This window comes from Phycodurus eques, chromosome 1 (assembly GCF_024500275.1).
Source record: "Phycodurus eques isolate BA_2022a chromosome 1, UOR_Pequ_1.1, whole genome shotgun sequence".
In the NCBI taxonomy this organism is placed as follows: domain Eukaryota; kingdom Metazoa; phylum Chordata; class Actinopteri; order Syngnathiformes; family Syngnathidae; genus Phycodurus; species Phycodurus eques.
Genome location: NC_084525.1, coordinates 15,922,181 through 15,936,437, shown reverse-complemented (window position 1 = coordinate 15,936,437; position 14,257 = coordinate 15,922,181). Strand labels below are relative to the sequence as shown.

Here is a 14,257-nt window from a genome sequence, read left to right as displayed (position 1 = left end):
CACAAGATGTCAGCATACCTCACCAAAGCTCACTCTGTTCAGCGAGGGCGCGTGTTTTCCCTTTATAACTCGTACTCCAAAAGAGGAGTACCCCAACCAGAGGTGTCAAGTGAAGAAGAACATGAGAAGAAAAGAAGAACCAGTGGTTAAAATGGAAACCTGCTGCCATGGGGATCCCGATTCAAGTCATCGACCAGGAGACGATTGTGGGCAACAACAACAACAAAACATCCATCAACCCCATCATCCCCCTGACCCCTGCTGTGGTGTCCTTGAGCACGACACAGATACCCTGAACTGCTCCCGGGGAGCTAAGCTAACCCCCTGCTCCAATGTGTGCCACTAACTGGGTGTGTTTGTGTTCACTACTGTGACGGCTTAAATGCAGAGGACAAATATGAGAATATGCATGTAAGCATAATGTATGTCATGACAAGAAAGATGATCGTCGTCTTATAACCTTAAAAATAAATGGTTCAACTCAGGCTAACGTTAAGTCTCTCAGTCGAGACGTACACTTCAAAGTCGTTCCGTAACACCAATTAGTACTTTCCTATTTGCGAGGGCTTTGGCACCACCTTGTGGAATCTGGGAGCTTTATATAAAGAGCACAAAAATGACGAAAAGGTGTCTCGACGGTATATTATAAGCCACAACTGAATAAATGTATCCTTGAGCCATTACCTTTATCCATCAACAACTGACTTGAAGTCGAAAAACACAGCACCTTTACTATCTTGAAGATACAAAGGTGCTGTATAAAAATCCAGCCAATCCCCTACTTTTAGATGTAGAATTACATGATTGAGAACCAGTAGAATAAATGCACTCAATTAATTGACCAACACTGTGAATACAATTGCTGTGAAATCAAAAAGGTCTCTGAAGTAACTTTGGCGACCGATTTAATCAAATTCATTTAACTCAATATCTCTTCATATGCAGTCAAGTTCAAGGGATGTGGATGTAGCAGACACGTGTAACAGGATTAAATGTTTAAAAGCCCCTCTTGCATCGCATTCATATTCACTGGTACCGTTGTGGTTAAGAGTCTGGCTGAGTATCTGCTCGCTTCCTCATTTAAGCGATTGGGATTAAAAGTAAAAAGCCCAAAGGGGGAGATTTGTTACAACTAGCATGCAAACCATTTTCTTTTTAATTTAATTTTTTTAAATCTGCAAAAATTGGATTTAGGGTGAACAAAAGCCATTTGGTGCTTCTCAAAAATACACAAAACGTCTGTCATGGTGCCTTCAGCCCATTAGTGTACAGAGTCCCATGTTTACACCATCAGATGGGTTCAATCCCATTTCTGCGCTGTCAACATGGTTTTATTCGGCCCGTTTGTGAATCACCTCTCTGTTCCGTGAAAAGCCACCAAGTCCAATAGTCGGTTGACTTTACAAAGCACTACTGTGACAGTTCCATCCAGATAAGGAATACAGAGACAAGATATGATAAGACATCTTTTCTTTTGACAACCAAGGGAAGGAAAAGCTCCCTAATATTAATAATGGTTGTCCTATTTTTACATTTCAGAATGTGAAAATGTTACTTCAATCATTGCTTGTGCAGCTAATTAAAGTCATCTATGATGACAATCATTTTCCATGGGAAATTTGTTTGGAATACGAACACATCAGACTTCAGAAGTTATGTTGTGATGTATTATCCAACATTATAGGGGCTTTGTTGTTTTTTCTGCAACATCTCTCAACACTAAAATGCAAATATGGGGTAACATCAATTTATAGCGAAAAGTATTGTCTGAGTATCATTGCAACACAGACAGACACACACACACACACACACACACACAGAGCAATATCTGAGGCTGGCTTGACTGCTGATTTCTGCTCTGTTTGTTTTGAAAGCCTTTCAAGCCTTGAGGTCAGTCATTCTACTAAGAGTAGAACTCAGTTGAAAAAACAGCAACAACACACACACACACACACACACGCACACAGAGCAACACCGACAACATTAGGGTTCAAAGCAGCCTTCTACAAAAAAAGCTTTAATCCTTTACATTAAACCGCCGGATACTTGCACTGACACAAAAGCCATCTCCCATGTTAAGTCCCTGCCCATTAGCCCGTATCACATGAATACACGCGTCGTGTCTATTGTACCTCATAAGTTGATCTGCAGCCTCACACAAATCCATGCTCCTCTGACCTCTCTGACATGCATGTGACAGCGGTTAACAGCTGGAATGTGACAGCTGCCAACATCCTGCTTGTGTCTTCTAGTTGTTCTGTGACCACCCCTGCAAATCTTTTACTTTCAAATGTGCAACCATCAGTGGTGGGAAATAAAATAAAAATGCTTCGTTACTCTACTGATTTTTCAGGTACTCTAGCTCTACTTTCCTGGAATATATTTTTTTCTGATGACTTTTTACATTTCCTCCTATTTGAAAACGGATATGTGCACTTTCTATTCCTTACTTTGTCAAAATAGGCTCGTTAGTTTTTTCAACCTCCACGGATGACAACATGACAAAGACGAGAGGTAAAACCACTGTTTAGATATTAGTAATTGATTGAGATCCTGGGGTCTTTTAAGGCAGACAAAAACAACAGCGCCATGGTGAATGGAACGTGAACCAAAGAGCATTAACAACAACAGAAAATATTTGGAGAAGCAAAATATTCCCCATTCATGGCCTTATTTAAGAGAATTGTTTGATGTTGTCAGCGCAAAAATGATTTGTGGCAAATGCGTTGTTTATTGTGCCAGCCCAAAACCCACCAGCTTCTGGGAGTCAAAAATTTAGTCTAATCTGGAAAGAAAGAAAGAAAGAAAATAAATTTCACTCGTTATCATTAGCTAATTTATATATATATAATTGAAATTCTCAGTCAATTCACATCAGCAAAACTATGGGAAGACAATGTTTTGATAGCATAAAAGTCAAAACAACAAAAAAGTCTTGGTTTAAAAAAAAAAAAAAAGAACGTTATTTTTTTCCTTATTTTTTTTTTCTTCTTCCCAGGACAAGCACTATGCAAGTTAATAAAGGAGGAAGACTATTTTGTGTACAGAGACTTTTTTTCGCTGCGCTAAGTTTTAAAAATGTGTATTGTTTATAATTAACAGCAGAAAATAACGTATTTACTTTTGTTCTTAAGTACATTCCAAAGTCTGTACTTTTTTACTTTTACTTAAATACAGGAGTTAGAAAAGTACAGCGTGTGAGTACTTTGCTACCTCTGGAAACCATAGTGACATCCAGTCAGGGAAAGGAATGAAGCAATGTTTTATATTGGTTCGATTCTGAAAGTCCTCATTTTTATCTCCAGTGTTCCTATATGATATAATTTGATATTTTGCAGCCTTGTGAAAATCGCTGCCTCAGTCAAGCACCTGAGGCTGATTTGCATGTGGCGCGAAGCCCTCGTGTCGCCTGCCCAAATCAAAATGTTCCCAAACAATGGGTCCTGTTAGACACCGCATTATTGCAGAAGCGACGACTCCTGTGATGCCTTCTTGTCCGTTGAAGCACACAAAGAGAATGTGCGCCCCTCAGCAACATGAGTAAATACAGTACGCAGGCCACTGAGGTTACTGACAGGGTCATAGGTCTAAGGCTCTGGCATGGTTGCGGGCCACTAACTACCCAACATGAGAAAAAAAGTGCCATCTGGCCTTTTGAGCCTATGTGGGGCGGGGTGAAGGGGCAAAACCTGGGACTCGCTGCACCACCTGAAACAATTAAATCCTGGCAAGCAACTGTGGACCAAAAGAACACCTAATGGCTTCCAATGGGCTGCTAAAGGAGCTCTATAGTGGCGTTATAACAGGCTTGGCCAGTATGTACTGTATAGCCAGTGCGTGCAGGCGGCTGTGGTTGCAGAGTCAGCATGCTCATGGGGTTTGAGCTTTTGCTTTCACATTATGGTCTTCTCTCTCCGAGTGAAACTACTGCATATTAACCTACAGTACAATGGCACTCAGTATAGCATAAATCGCCACCAAAGCTCATTTGGATCTGTACCAAATTGTACACTTCATTTCTTGTACATGCCTGTTTTGTGATTGGAATTCATGCACTATTGTCTGTGTAGTAAAGAAAACTTTTTAAATGCCTATTTTGCTATGCATTTCTTACACAAGCATGCAAATAGGTATAGGGCAGTGGAAATTTAGCTTTTCAAAATTGCAATTTTTAATTTAAATGTTTGTTTATTTTTATGATATATGGTGATGTCTGATGTCAATAAAACAATGTTACAGCTTATGTCTGATGATTCCATTCTGTGCAATAAGACGAGTTGGTTTTAAACCTACACTTTTACAGAGACAGAGGAAGTTTTCTTTTTAAATCAAAAATATACATTTTATCTCATTGTATTAAGGAACAGAACTGTCGAATATGTGACCAAGGCAGTTGCTGCTTATATTTCAAGGCTTTCTGCTTGGCTAAAATAGCACTTGATAAACTGTATTGCACATAGAGATTTGGTTAAAATGTTATTGGTAAATTTTAGGGGTTTTTACCCCAAAGTGTTGAAGATATGCCTTTTATGCGATCTGTGTACATAGCAAATTGTTCAAGGTAAGTGGGTGGGTAATTTTTTTGTCCAATGGGGGAGAGAAAAAAATAAATAAATAAAACACGTGATAAAAAGCATATTGGATCTTGGCGCAGTAACTACTCGGAATAAATGCATCCACAGCTTCTTTTTTAAACTGTGAGTGTTGTTAATGTAACTAAACCACAATTATAAACCCTTTTCCATTAAATACTATAGAAAATTAGCATCATTATATTTTTAAAGGGGCGGCACGGTGGACGACTGGTTAGAGCGTCAGCCTCACAGTTCTGAGGATCGGGGTTCAATCCCTGGCCCCACCTGTGTGGAGTTTGCATGTTCTCCCCGTGCCTGCGTGGGTTTTCTCCGGGCACTCCGGTTTCCTCCCACACCCCAAAAACATGCATGCTAGGTTGAATTGAAGACTCTAAATTGCCCGTAGGTGTGAATGTGAGTGCAAATGGTTGTTTGTTTGTATGTGCCCTGCGATTGGCTGGCAACCAGTTCAGGGTGTACCCCGCCTCCTGCCCGATGATAGCTGGGCTAGGCTCCACCACGCCCGCAACCCTACTGAAGATACGCAGCTCAGAAAATGGATGGATGGATGGATGAATGGATATTTTTAAAGGCAGCATTTCCTTTGTATTAAAATGATGCTGGTAAGACCATGTGTTGTTGTTTCCTTATGCATACAGCATAAGTGTGCTCCACCACATCACTGTGAGTTTACACTATTCACCATTGATGTCCCCAGAACAAATCGTTTTGTTTTTTCCTCCAGTAGAGCCTTGCCCCTGAGAGTTGGCGTGTACAACCAAAGCCGTTTTTGGCCACTAGATCAGTTTTTTTGCTTTGATCAAGGTCACCTTGCGCTGACGCCCTTTGTGTTGCTACATTACAATAAAAACATGATTAGTCCGTACCAGCAAACCCTGCAGCAAGATGTGTGTGCATAATCGTGTGTGTAAAAACTGGCTGAACATGAATGAGCAACACTTTTAAACTACAACGAAGCAGAAACATGGGAATTATGCCGAGAATCAATAGAGTAGAAGCTGAGAGAAAGAACTAGATAGGCCAAGACAAAAGAGGGGAGTACAGCCCGAGCACTCTCTGCCATGCACTGATACTATTGACGAAAAAGACCTGAATACCCTCTGAAGCACAAAGCTTTTGAGCCACCTGAGAGTGCACACTTTGTGAACTGAACACAAAAAAGTCATGCACAAATATTATGCACATAATCTTTAAAAACGTGCAGAAATTTTGCCTGTTCATGGCAAAAATACACACAACTCATGCATCTAGGAACAACACAAACACTGAGAGGATATAAGTGGTGTGGAGGGAAAAGACAAACAAAAAACTATGTCATGGAGGAGACGTGACCCAGGAAATGTTTGGATGATAACAGGGAGAGAGGACTTCAAATGAGATGAGGATGCACAGCTGAATATGAAGGAAGGATGCAGAGATGCTATATGTATGAGTGGATAAAATATATGGTGAGATAAGAGCAGAGTAAAGACTGAGGGAGCGACAAGACCAGAGTGGCAACTGATAGGAATTCATTCATCCAACCATCCGTGTATCCACACATGTGCATAGAATAAAGAAAGAGAAGAGTCATAGACAAACACACAGACATACATACATACACACGCACACACACACACACACAGCGTGAGAGAGGGGAAATGACAGATTTGCTTCGAGCCTGACTGGCGCTGACTGTAGTTTCATTATAATCTCATCACTGTCATATCCTGGAGGGGTAAGATAGTGGGAGAATCTCATATGAATACATACTGTGAGTCAGTTCTAGCAAGCTGAATGCTCTGTAGAACAAGTCAGAGGGGCACCATTTTGGCACATTTACCAACAAAAAAGTCCACAACGCCCACGCGTGCTTATTTACAGTAGTATCTGCATTGACGGCTGACATCCATCGACTCTCCTTAATAAATGAAGCTGCCTCAAAGTTCTCACCGCACATCAGACAATAGATAAGCTCCTGACACTGACTAATCAAATATGAACAATACCTACATACATGCAATTGCTAAAAAACAAAAGTGAAATACTTGCTTTAGCTTTTTCATCACAAAAGGATGGCCATACTGCATATATTTTTGTATAAATTATTGCATACGGTTAGTTGAATATATTTATTTCCATGCTTTATATATTCACTGCTTCCATACTTCATATATTCAGTGGTTAGTTATTACTCTGGTTTACTCACAATTATTAGCTGTTGATTATGTACATATATGCTAAGGTAGATTGTATTTTTGCAGTACTTTTTGTGGAGTAACGAAGTCAATTATTTGGATTTTGTTTTCACTGGTTCTACCCCGCCTCTCAACCAAAGTCAGCTAGCGGAGGCTCCAGCTCACCTGCAACCCGAGTGAGGACAGAAAATTGATGCATTTTTTTACACTGTTAGGCTGGGCAAAGTGACATATTTCCCAGTGTGGCATGTGAGGTTCAATTATAGCAACTATTCAAGTTACTAAATATGGTTCCTAGCCAATTATGGTTAATCAATAAGAGTCAAGATCAAATTCACAACATTATTAACAGAAGTTATAGATTAGAGTTAGTTAGTTAGATTGAAAATAATTCAATCACTATACAACAATTTACATAACACCTTATTATTATTTAACCTGCAGTTATTTATTTTCTAACGACCTAATTTGATTCTCATCTTATTTCTCTGCTGTCTCACTTATCTCAAACTCAATGAATACTCAATGTATAAGTGAGATGTTGTCGCCACTAATTCTGGTACAGAAGCTACGGAATTGGATTAGCAGTTCACATACCGATACACACACACACACACACACACACACACACACACACGGTTCCCAGACTTTCAACAAGACGACATTAACTGAACCATCAACGCATCCTTTTTTTCTATTTAGTTTTTTGTATGAGCTACTACTCAGGCGGAATGTCTACAAGCTCTTTTACCTGCCTCTATAGCCAACAACATGATTGGTTTGTTCACCAACCATTCCACCGTTCAAAGGATGAGATGGGAAAAAAGCCCCTCCCACCCACACATTCCTCCCATGTTCCCCTTCATGGTCTCTTACCTGTGACGGTGATCAGCATGGGAGCCACCAGTGGCCTGTTATTATCCAGTTTACGGCTCAGTCGGATCTCCCCACTGGTGTGATTGAGCAGCAACAGGTGAAGCTCGTTCCCCCTGTCAATTGTGTAGTACAGCCGGTCTGATGCATCTGGATCGTTGGCGGGGACTCTCCCAATTATTCCATTCGGGAAACTGTTAGAACGGTTTGACACAAAGTTGTTAAAAATTATTTGGAAGTCTTTCAGAGTGGGCTTGTTGTCGTTCTGGTCTACCAATTTGATCCGTACAGTAGCCCGGCTGACTAGAGGAGCCGAGGTGGCCTGGACTACAATGACATACTCGTTGCGAGCCTCATAGTCAAGATCAATGAGTGATGTCAGCTCCCCTGAGAATATGTCCATCTGAAAGATCTCAGGGATATTTCCCTCCACAATCTGGTACATAATTTGGGCATTGGCACCCTCATCTGGGTCCGTGGCAGTGATCTGAGCCACCACAGAGCCCACGGCACTGTTTTCTCTCACCAGAACCTCAAAGTCATCAGCAGGGAAGACCGGGGCGTTATCGTTAACGTCAAGAACTGTCACTTGGATGTGGACGGGTGTTCGCTGAGAGGGTACACCTCGGTCAACAGCATAAGCTGTGAGCTCGTAAAATGGCACACTCTCGCGGTCCAACCGGCGAACAGTTCGCACGATGCCAGATGTCGGCTCAATGGTAAAGTCTCCATCTCCATCCTCGCCATTTTGGAATGTGTACTGGACGCGGCCGTTGGCGTGTGCATCCCTATCAGTGGCTGAGATTTGGAGGACACTGGTGAAGGGCGGGGCATCCTCGCTGACAGTTCCCTGGTATCTGGGGCTGAGAAACTGAGGCGCATTGTCATTCACATCATTGACATTCACCTCCACGTATGTCGTATCTGATTTCTGTGGTATGCCGTTGTCTTTTGCTGTTATAGCTAAAGTGTAGGTCATCTGGTCCTCATAATCAAGCTCCGCCTGTAGCGTGATAGCCCCTGATGCAGGATCAATGCGAAACTGAGGGATATTGTCCTCCAGGAAGTATGTGATCCGGGCATTTTCACCAATATCATCATCTGTTGCACTGATCACAACCACAGTGCTCCCAGGTGGCCGGTCCTCATTCACACTAACAGAGTAGTGTGCACTCTGGAACACAGGCCGGTGTGTGTTCGCATCAGTGATGTTGATGTGCACCTGACAGGTGTCATGGAGCGTACGGTCTGAGGCTGTGATGGTTAAAACATAGCGCCGTTCTTGTTTGTAGTCCAGTGGGAGGGCTAAAGAGAGCAGCCCGGAACCCCCTGCAGTGCTAATGGCAAAACGGTTCCTAGTGTTCCCACCTGTTATCTGATAAGTCACAGCACTGTTGACATCCCGATCCACAGCCGTGACAGTTACCACACTGGTTCCAACCACAGCGTCCTCGTTCAGACGGGCAAAATATTCTTTTTGTAAAAATTCTGGGCGGTTATCATTAACATCCATCACTGTTATTGTAACACTTGATGTGGCAGAAAGAGGTGGCATTCCATAATCCCTGGCCTCCACACCAAAGAAATAGTGCTCAACAGATTCTCTGTCAAGAATGGATTTAACGGTGACCCAGCCCGTTGCAGAATTGATGATGAACGGTGTGTCGGAACTGGTTCCGGTTAATCTGTACTCCAGGCGTGCATTGTCGCCAGCATCGGTATCGATGGCTTGGATGTGAAGGATAGAGCTTCCAATGGGTGCACTCTCAAGCACAGATGCCTGGAACGGTGTAGAGACAAAGATAGGCGGGTTGTCATTGACGTCCGTCACCTGCACACTTACAATGCCAGTATTGTTGGAAAGTGGCGGTCGGCCATTGTCCTGCGCGCGGACACGAAGCGTGTACTCCCGCTCAGCCTCGTAATCCAGAGGCGCCACCACCTGGATCTCCCCTGTGACACTATCGATGGAAAACTGGCCACGGCTGTTCCCGCTGATGATGTTATAGTGAACTGCAGCGTTACTGTCCTTGTCCTGGTCTGTGGCACTAACACGGAGGATCTCCGAGTGAGGTCTCACGTCCTCCTTCACCGCCACCACATAACGCTTCTCACTGAACTGTGGCACATTGTCATTTTCATCCAACACTGTGATAAAAACTTTAACTGTGGCTGAGCGTGGGCCCGGTTCCTTTCCCTGGTCACTAGCCTCCACCTGGAGTGTGTAGTGCTCATTTGTTTCTCGGTCAACAACTCCACGGGTTGTTATGAGGCCTGATCGCGGGTCTATCTCAAAAGCAGCTCTCCCAATTGTGGCAGAGTCACCGACAAAGCGGTAACGAATATTGGCATTGGACGGGGAGTCTAAATCTGTCGCTCTTAGTTGAAGGATGGGGTACCCTTCCTCGACATTCTCTCTGATGGTTTCCCGGTATTCTGTCTGCTCAAAAATAGGAGCGTGATCATTGCGATCTCCAACAGTAATGGCTACCATTGTAGTGCCAGAGAGACGAGGGGAACCATGATCAGTTCCAGTGATCCGGAAATAATGCAGAACCATGTGTTCTCGATCTAGAATCTGTGTGGAGGTGATCAGGCCAGTATCAGGGTGGATGTGGAAATAATCAGACGACCGGCTATTCATAAGGGGAGCCATGCTGTAGCTGATCCTGCCCGCGTCCCCTGCATCGGGGTCTGTGGCGGACATAACAATAACAGAGGTCCCAGGTGGCTGGTTCTCAGCTACTTGTACTTGGTAGTTATACAGGGAGAAATGTGGATGTCTGTTAGCTGCCCGTCGAGAGCGAGGCCACGGCATCAAAACCTTGCCAACCCTTTCTTCCTGAGCGGTTTTATCCTCTGCCTCTATTATCAGCCTTTCCAGGCTCCTCTCTCCCCTTGAACTGTGCCTCTCTTCGGCTTCCCCCTCTGCCTCCCTCTTTTCCTCGTAGCTTTCATCAGACTGGCTCTCTTTCTTCCACCTTTCCATATCTGGCCGTGTGATGGTAGCAGTGCTACTGCCCCTATCCTGACCCTTCCCTTCAGCTGCCTCTCTCTCCTCAGCTTGGCCTGGCTTTGTCCCCCTATCGCTCGGCCTCTCATCCTCCTCTTCTCCCCACGGTCCTGTCCCTCCCATTAACTCGCCCTCCCCCACGTGTAATTTTCCTCCCCTAGCAGAGCCCTCCAGCCCGTCCCCCTCAGCCTTGCCCTCCCTTCTCTCTCCTCCCTCAACCCCCATCTGCCGCTTTACTGATGGTCTGACTTCTTCTAACGCCACTTGCTCATTGGACAATCGTATCTCTGATTCACCAAAACCGTGCATTGCCGTATCCCCCTGCTCTTCTTCATTGTTGTTGTTACTGTTCATGTTGAATGCCCTCCACATAAAAACTCCATCGTTCAGGGGAGCTGTCCCAAGTGCTGAATCCCTCTTGTTCCCCACAGAGAGGGACAAAACAGGAGATTCGCTCGACCAAGTGGTCAGGTTGATTTGTGAAGGGAAAAGGGATTGTTTTGCGAAAATGAAATCATGCTGCAAAAAAGGATTTAGCTTGGTTGAGTGAACAGGAAACTTCTCTTGCATAGAAAATGCTGAATCAACTGCCCCTGAAGTTGATTTAACTTTTTCAAAAGACATACGGAACAGTTCAGTGGGTTCAATTTCCGTATCATGGCCTGTTTGTGAGCTTTGATGCATTATGTTACATCTACAATATTGACCTTGCGCCTCACTGATGCTGCCTAGTCTAAACTGGAGAATGGGATTACCCTGAGCTATCCCTCCTTCGAGACCCATAAACTCCAAAAATCCACACCATGTTCCTCGTCTCTTCAAATCGCCAAAGCAACCACTGGTAGCCTCCCTCTTCTCTACCCAGGCTTCATTGCGCCGTCGACCGGTTATAACTTCCGCTTTCCCCTCATTATCAGCCCTAAATTGACACGTCAGACTCACAAAGGCCAAATCATTTTCCGCACAATTAGATAAGGTCGTGCGTTTGTTGCCTTGGCTCACCCCTACTCCTCTTCCAGCCCTCCTCTCACCCTTTCCTCGATACCTAAACGTTGCCGGTGCACTACATAGGTCTTCTGCCTCCCTCCCCAACCAGTCTTCCCTCTCCCCCCTGACTCGTTCAGTCCAACAGCCTCCCTCAGCCCCCACTTGGATATTGCTTGGGTCGATAACACTGTGCCTGCCCAAATGAGAACAACTACCAGCTCTCCTGACCATACTGCCACTACCGCCATCATCATCAACCTCGTCATCATATGCCTTTTGGCACTGATAACTCGAATGCTGGAAAACATTGTATGCAGGGAAATTTGGAACGTCAACCACTTTCAATGCTTGGGTCCAAATTGAATTGTGTAATTCAAATGTATTGTTAGAGGTCTTTGTCCACGTTGAAATGTATCCAAAAAGAGTAAGGATGCGAAAAGGCACGGGGTCTGGTGATGGTTTGTGATGCGTGGAGGGGGCTCCGAGTCTCCTCACCTTACGAGCCCTCTCCCACACCCCTCCGCCACTCATTCCTCTACTTCCGGATGCGTCGCGCAGGCCAAATGCTAGCACAAAGGCCATTGCTGCACCACGTTGAGTTAGGTGTGGCCGTGACTGCGCGCACGCTCCGGTAGTCCTTTGTACTGTCCGTTTTTTACCACTCCGAACCGGCGAGCACCTGAAAGCGGCCGAGGTGGAAGGCGGAACAACGCCCTTCTCCACCCCCCATTCAGAGCGGCTCCTGTGTGTCACGCCGGAGAGGAAATGACGAGGTCGTATCGGGGGGTCTTCCCTGCGCCTCCAAAACGTCCCGACTCCTTCCCGTGCCTCGTTTCGTGCCCCCGGCATCTTTCCCGCCGCTCCTCGTTCTCCTCCCCGCGGCTGTGTCCTGCTGTCCCCCGGCGGCTCCCATTCTTGGTCACGCCGCTCGCTCCCTTTACCGGCATCCCAGTGGCGGGGGCCGGGGGTCCTCAGGTCGGAAGCCACCGCTGCATTCGCCGTCCGCGGGGTGAAGGCGAACAAAGAGCCGAGGAGGAGAAGCAGGTGAAGACCCAGAGGCGAGAGCGGGGTGAAGCCCGGTAGCCGTGTAGCCATTTAGTCTCTTCCTTTCTCAGTCTCTCTCCTCCTTTTTCGTCCTCCACCTCTCTCACCAAAGAGACCGTCTTCCCTTCTTCCCCAGTCACTTCTCTCTCCTCCACTGCACTTCTTGGAGCGTCGGCACCGCCCGAACCCTTCCCACAGGCTGCCCCGTCTCTTCCTCGGCCTGGAGAGTTGGCATCTACCCGCTGTGGTGCGTGATGCTGGGGCTGTGTGCGTCAGGAGGTGCGCGGCGGCGGCGGCGGCGGCGGCAGCGGCAGCATCTTTCCTCACCTTCACTCACATCCAACATGGCTCACACTCTTACTGGTTGCCTCTCTCACTCAGTCACACACACATACATGCACACCCCTGGCGTCGGTGCACGCCTCCAGCATACACACGCATTCAGTCACACAATCCACCTCTCCTCCTCTTTCCCCTCTCTCTCCCTCCCCCTACGGCCAGCATCTTTACATTTCTCGACCTCCTAATTGGTACAGATATAGCCCACCAGAACTGAAAGGACGTGGAGCCATCAGCGTTTAAACTCTTGCAACAAACTGCATGTTACCTTGAATTGAAGGAAAACTATACAATAGATAGTGGATAGCAAGCCCTCACAGTTAACGCAACTGTGGTTTGGTGAACCCTTTGCAATATTTGAAAGGAAATACTAATTATTTTTATAGTAGTAATAGTAGTAGTAGTTACAAAAGTGAACAAATGCTGTTAAGCATAATAATTTATATGATTATTATAAGTATCAGTAGTATTATCATTACTATATTCATTATTATTATTTGAGTACTTTGCAGGATTCAAACTAAATTTTGATATGCCTCGATAAGCAAAACATAGATGCCTGTCTATTTTAAACATCCATCCATCCATTTTCTGAGCCGCTTCTCCTCACTAGGGTCGCGGGCGTGCTGGAACCTATCCCAGCTGTCATCGGGCAGGAGGCTAGGGATACCCCGAACTGGTTGCCAGCCAATCGCAGGCAACATACAAACGAACAACCATTCGCACTCACATTCACACCTACAGGCAAGTTAGAGTCTCCAATTCATGCATGTTTTTGGGACGTGGGAGGAAACCGCAGTGCCCGGAGAAAACCCACGCTGGCACGGGGAGAACATGCAAACTCCACACAGGCGGGGCCGGGGATTGAACCCCGGTCTTCAGAACTGCGAGGCTGACGCTCTAACCAGTCGCCCACCGTGCGGCCCCTATTTTAAACACCAAAGACGATTTGCTAAAGTATCACATTCCATTTAATATCAGGAAACTGACAGTGTAAATTCCAGTATGGTGACGTAACCACCGACATGAGACATCAGGGTAGTTCGCGAGTGACACCATCACAGTATTGGCTAATGATGAGGACACACACCCACACGCACGCGCGCGCGCGCGCGCACACACGCACGCACGCACGCACACACACACACACACACGTATATATGGCAGCACAGTGAGCGACTGGTTAGCACATCTGCCTCACAGTTCTGAGGACCGGGGTTCAAATCCCA

At 45.4% G+C, this 14,257-nt stretch overlaps 2 protein-coding genes across 2 annotated transcripts in view; both read right to left on the bottom strand.

Moving 5' to 3' along the window:
* The window catches only part of celsr3 (cadherin, EGF LAG seven-pass G-type receptor 3), a 95,469-nt gene extending 84,735 nt beyond the window's left edge, over positions 1 to 10,734 (bottom strand). Inside the window, 1 exon segment of the mRNA XM_061680447.1 lies at positions 7,649 to 10,734. Coding sequence (XP_061536431.1) covers positions 7,649 to 10,634 — 2,986 coding nt within the window. The 5' untranslated portion in view covers positions 10,635 to 10,734.
* Positions 10,735 to 11,545: 811 nt separating this feature from the next.
* On the bottom strand, positions 11,546 to 13,052 carry LOC133411564 (uncharacterized). Its single transcript, XM_061694094.1, has 2 exons — positions 11,690 to 13,052; positions 11,546 to 11,577 (listed from the first exon to the last, which is right to left on the bottom strand). The coding sequence occupies exons 1-2, from the start codon at positions 12,738 to 12,740 to the stop codon at positions 11,546 to 11,548; spliced, it is 1,083 nt and encodes a 360-aa protein (XP_061550078.1). The 5' UTR covers positions 12,741 to 13,052.
* Positions 13,053 to 14,257: the final 1,205 nt, after the last annotated feature.